Source organism: Sinocyclocheilus rhinocerous, unplaced genomic scaffold, assembly GCF_001515625.1.
Source record: "Sinocyclocheilus rhinocerous isolate Xijiao unplaced genomic scaffold, SAMN03320098_v1.1 scaffold299, whole genome shotgun sequence".
Taxonomy (NCBI): Eukaryota; Metazoa; Chordata; class Actinopteri; order Cypriniformes; family Cyprinidae; genus Sinocyclocheilus; species Sinocyclocheilus rhinocerous.
In genome coordinates, this window is record NW_015652998.1 from 1,423,440 (window position 1) to 1,429,159 (window position 5,720).

Below are 5,720 nucleotides of genomic sequence, written 5' to 3' on the forward strand. Positions count from 1 at the left end.
TAGCAAATTAGACAAAACATTAAATAAACCAACACACGAGGATTGGGGCTGTGTAGTAGGCTACTGTGCGAATGAAAATCTGCTGAACGTTCTGTGGAATCCTGACAGCACAGATTCAGGCCTAATCATGAATCTTGTTTGGTCCATAAACATTATGTATGAATCAGCATCATAGTAAATTCAGACATCCCAGTCTCTCACATATGGATAGCAGGTTCCTGACGCCTGTAAATGATTCGCTATATGTCGGAAATTGAGTGAGCAAAATAAAATCTGTGAATTGTCTTAATAGTATGTGAAAAACAAATGTTTTGAAATATATATATTTTTTTATTTTCCATTCAAAATTTATGCAAATATTTTAGATTCACTGGTCTATTTCAAGATATTTCTCTGGAAATATAACCCACACAGTTCCGTTCAAGAGAAAAAAAATATTTTGTATATTAGGTGCTTCACTGGCAGTTTTCAGCAAGATTTGAAGTTCTGCTGCATCATGCTCTGTTTCATGCTGTTTCAGTCTTTAAACATTTCCAAGGTTGCTAAAAGTTGATTCAAGTCACAAATTTGAGTAACAGCAAAATAATAAAAAAAAAAAAAATAATAATAATCTGCGTCATCACCATACTCAGCAGCAGCCAATCCAAATCACTGCGTCATAGTACAGCAGCCTTCAGCAGAGGAAATCATCAATTAAGATCAATAAGTGAGGATATTACTAAACTGTATATTCAAACTAGCTGAGATCTGATACAATCTCAGCTGATGATGAAGACTCTGGGCCCTTCCTCTCTCATAGGCGGCAGGCTCTCTATGTTCTCTATGAGGATGTGCTTGTCCTCCCTCTTCGACGGGCTCTGTGGCTGACAAAGGTTGCTTCTTAGATCTTCAAAACACACGTTCAAGTCTTTGAAGAGGTGTAACATGCTCACCCCGATCACAATCACCAAGAAGCCCCCGATGGTGCCCACCACATCCACTCCTGACATGGCTCCCCATTCTTTAAAGAGAATCACAGAGGTGCTCAGGACAACGGTGGTGAAGAAGACATAGTAGATGGGATACACCAAGAGCGTATTGAAGGTGTCCAGCGACTTATTCAGATAGTTGACCTGGATGATGATGGATCCGATTAAGGTCAGCAAAAGAATCCAGGTGAGAGGGTGATGGACCACTGAAAGGTCAAAGAACATGGTGCGGATAGCAATGCCGAGGCCCTTGACCGAGGACACAGTGAACGATCCAAGCAGAGAGCAGATGCTGATGTAGACTAATATGTTAGTTTGACCGAAGCGAGGAGAGACGTAGAAGATCAGGACCATACAAGCAACCAGCAGAATGCTGGCAAACACCAGAAAACCTTTAGGAGAAGCAGAAAAAGCTGCTGTTATCCATTACAACATGTTTTCAGTTCTATAACTAAAGGTATTGAAACACTAACCAGGATCCAGCAGTTTCTCTGTCATTTCTGTAAGCGTCATCACCTCTTCCTCTTCAGGTGCATGTATAACCATTATAGTGCTTCCCAGTATGCTGAGCATGCAGCCAAGTTTTCCTAGCAGATTCATTGTTTCTCCGAACAAGTGGGAGGACAGAACTGCACTGAAGAGAGTAAATAAGCATTAACATTAATACCTTTCCATTTAGTTCTAGTGAAAACACTAGGAAACACAAAAGGCCATAAACAGATTCAACGCACTCGTAATGAGAAAGGGACATTCAAGTGTTATCTCATGACTTCAGAAGATAAAGATGGAGATCAGTACGTGATTTATTCTTGGTATATGTTTATAATAATCATATGATGAAATGACTGTTGTTGAAATTATCAGTTGGCATGTTCTTTGAACATCAAGTATGTGTTAAAATTACATTTGCCTCAACATCTGTTGAGACTATTAACAATTAAATGTTTTTTTTGTATGTTGAGGGAGACATTTGACAGGCTGCGGGGAAGGACAGTAATTGATTGGGCCTGGGAAAAAATTCAATGTTTTTGTCATGTGAACACTTATGATTTTTTAAAGTCGACTTTTATGTGATGAAAGTCGAGTCGAAGTCGACTAGTCGCTGATGACGCCATTAATGAACAAATAAGTCTGGAGCTGTGATAAACACCTTGTGCACAGCTATGGCATATGACACAGCGGTGCCCACATGGCTATTGCTCCTATTGCTCATTTTTAACAGTTCTTTTGTCTTTGAGTCGTTATGTTTCTCACAGATTTCTGCTCGTTCTAAATCAGATACAGATAAAGTAGCAAAGTAAAGATTACATTCATATGAATGCATTAGTGAGAGCGACCCTCTATAGGACCAGCGACTAGTCGACGTTAAGCTTAAAGCGTCATGGCAGAGCATTGAAATCCACTAGTCGATTAGTCGGTGCAACCCCTAAATGTCATGGTTCAAAAGGGTCAGTAAGTACTTTTTAAGAAATTAATACTTTTATCAAGCAAGGATGTGTTAAATTGATCAAAAGTGAGGGTAAAGATATTTACAATGTTACAAAAGATTTCTATTTTAAATAAATGCTGTTTACTTTTATTTATTAAATGCTGAACTTTGATCTAATGATGAAAGAATGATCTAATGATCAAAGAATCCTGAAAAAAAATCATGATTTTGACTACAATATTAAGCAACAGAAATTGCAATAGTATTTCACAATATTACTGTTTTTACTGTATTTTTTATCAAATAAAATACTCAGCCTTGGTGAGGATAAGAGACTTCTTTAAAAAATATAAAAAAAACTAGTTTACAAACTACACAAATAGTGTACACAACTACATAAATAAAAGCAATATTTTGATGAAAATATCAATCTATATTATTTTAGTCCTAAACTGTATACAAATTACAATTAATTAACATACTGTAGCATTATGGGGTTTTACCTGGGCCCGACAGCTCAGTCAAATGTGCTTTAATTGCGTAAAACATATTGCAATTCAGGTTGTTTAACATTACAGTCATATATATTTCAAAATATACTAGTCCTCTCACTCACAGGCTTGTAAAGTTTACACAGCATTATGTGGAGCAAACCGTTGGCGAGGGTAAATAAGGGTGGTGCCGTTACCTGATAAGAACACTGAGAGCTCCTAAAGGGGTCACCACTGTGGCTGGAGCAAACATGTATGCTGTGAAGTTTGCCGCTTCACCTCCACCCACTGCGAAAAAATGCAGGATGTTATCTAAGTTTGTTGGAGTCATCAAAGGAAGATGACTGACAAATGCTTTGCATTGCACTTACTTGTCAAAAGGCCTCCCCACCACAGCCAGTCCTTAAGGTACCCATGACCTCCCTCAGCTAAACAGGCAAGCATTTTCACATATGCAGTTTGTTAAAGAACACAAAACAGAGCCTGTTGGTGATTCTGTCATTATTTAGCTAAGCACAAACAAAGAAAGAACCAGTTTCAACCAATTTCACAATTGTTATTCAGTCAAGTAAAATAATTAGCATTAAATCCAAATACCCTCAAAAACAAAACCAGTAACTCAACATTCTGAATATTAAAGTATAAACACCATGCAAGGTTTATTGCATCAGAATTTGATGGCACTTTTGACGTTTTTGTATTATGTAAATACTGATGTAAATTGCCTTACCTGCTCTTGTTTCCCCAATACTGGCCAAACGCAGCAACGCCTTCTTCTTCAGGATAATGCTTCCTCCTATGAGGAAAGCTGAGAGCACGGCCAGCGACAAGCCCATCCAGAAATTGTAATTGCTCCATTTGTCGATGGTGAGAGCTGCTGTGTTGACTGTAGAGTTTATATTGGAGTTGTCTACACTAAAAGACGTGTTGTCAACACCCGTGTCAAACACACAAACAGAGGCGGACGTGGGACAGAAGATCCTTATTACTGAACCTGATCACAAGAAAAAAGAAGAACTACATGTTACAACAATAGGTTAAATTGCCAAAACAGTTTTTGTTGGGAGTAAAATGCCCAACAAAATTGTTCAAACCAAAAAATGCCACCCAGAAAAATTGATTAGTTAATTTTCACAGCAGCTTATGAATACTTTTTTTAAAAATTAAAAATCCCTTTTAATGACATGAAACAGCTAAATCATCATTACTAAAACAACAGTATTTCATCTCTGACAGCATAGCAAGAACGGGCAATGCACTCCACTATAGGCTGCCATTGTGTTGCTTTTTCTTCAACATTTTAATATCATTTATATTTTAATATCATTTATAAATCATCTTTTAAAGATACATAGTGTTTTTATAGGGAACAGTGGAACCAAAGGTATGGCCAATCATTGACTGAAAGGCTGATATCATACAATAAGGAATGTTTGTCCTTTAAACAAATATAATGTTATCATATGTTAATAAACAAGATGTCATTCGTATCCTTTCCAAAGGACAACACATTGATGAGTCGAAACGAATAACTACTAAAATGTGCAACTATTACAAAAAAACAAACATCATTAAACCTCAAGTATCACCCTACCAAAAGCAGTTTTCACATTACATGCACAAAAACACATAAAATCATATCGCAATTTAAGTTAGGCTCTTACTGACGATAGTCGTTAAATAAGACAACAAACTCTCTTACCATTGATACATGAATTGGATGGCAGGTGTATGTCTTTCATTGTTCCCCCCACACTATAAACGACGGGTTAAAACTTACCGAAACTAAGCCATTTAAAAACAAATTATTTTGTATCAGAATAAACTACGAGATAAACATTTCTTTCGGACTTCGCCTCGGTTCATTTGAATATGCCAGAATACACGTTCTGCATCGGTTCCTCCCGCGCGCGTAACTTCATAGCACTAAAGAACCACAGATACCTGAGATGCGCGCGCACGTAAACACGGCCACGAGCAAAGCAGGTAGGCTATCGACTGCCACGCCCGAGCAACGGGCACGCGGAGTAACGAGCCAGCAGTTGACAACAGGGATACAGTAATGACCTTCCTCGTAATACAATATGCAGAACTTCAAACACACGTGAAACTTCCTATTCAAACATGACATTTATATTGCTTGAGGGGGGCAGGACGTGGTTACTGTCACGAGCTGCCTTTAAAAATACTTTTTACAACATGAACTATTATTGTAGCATTATTATTAGAATTTTTTTTTCTCAAATTTGTTTGTTTAAACTTTCATCTCAATGTTGTTGTAAACACAATTCATATATTTACTTATGTCCTATTAAATACTTGTTATTTGCTTGTTTGTACTGTTAGCTCAGAGCAGCAGATACTTGATACTGCTTTGGCGATAGTATTGGCTGACAAGTTTCTCCAGAAAGCTGAAGAACCAGAATAACGGGTTATAAAGGGTTTGAGCAGAGATGAAAAAGAAATACATGCTTATATTGGCTGTAAAGAGTTGTTTAAACAGACAGTTTAGCGGGCTGGCTTACTATATTTTGATGACTGCATGGGTTTGAGCTCATTAAAATTTAATCTCTCTCAGTGCTATTCGATATGTTTTTGTTTGTTGTTTTGCAGCTATGTTCTCCGTTCCACTTGGAGAAGGATCATGATGTGCTTGATTCTCTTATGAGAAAGGAGAACTTTGAGACACATCAGGTGTTGCATATGCAAATTAGTCTGATCATTCTTTGTCACCTCAACATTTCAATACCACAACCTGTTAGAACAAGATTCGTAAGCAGTTGTTCTGTTGTGCTCAAGTGTGTCAAAATCAGTTTTTAAATAAAGCAACTG

General features: G+C 37.4%; 1 protein-coding gene across 2 annotated transcripts; it reads right to left on the minus strand.

The window, feature by feature from the left end:
• Positions 1–278: 278 nt before the first annotated feature.
• On the minus strand, positions 279–4,748 carry LOC107715297 (magnesium transporter NIPA2-like). Of its 2 annotated transcripts, XM_016521371.1 has the most exons (7): positions 4,591–4,748; positions 3,619–3,882; positions 3,260–3,316; positions 3,086–3,176; positions 1,442–1,602; positions 933–1,360; positions 279–857 (listed from the first exon to the last, which is right to left on the minus strand). In XM_016521371.1, the coding sequence occupies exons 1-7, from the start codon at positions 4,628–4,630 to the stop codon at positions 759–761; spliced, it is 1,140 nt and encodes a 379-aa protein (XP_016376857.1). In that variant the 5' UTR covers positions 4,631–4,748; the 3' UTR covers positions 279–758. The 2 variants fall into 2 exon arrangements, with proteins under 2 accessions (XP_016376857.1, XP_016376856.1); XM_016521370.1 differs by having other exon boundaries at positions 279–1,360.
• Between the last annotated feature and the right edge of the window lie 972 nt (positions 4,749–5,720).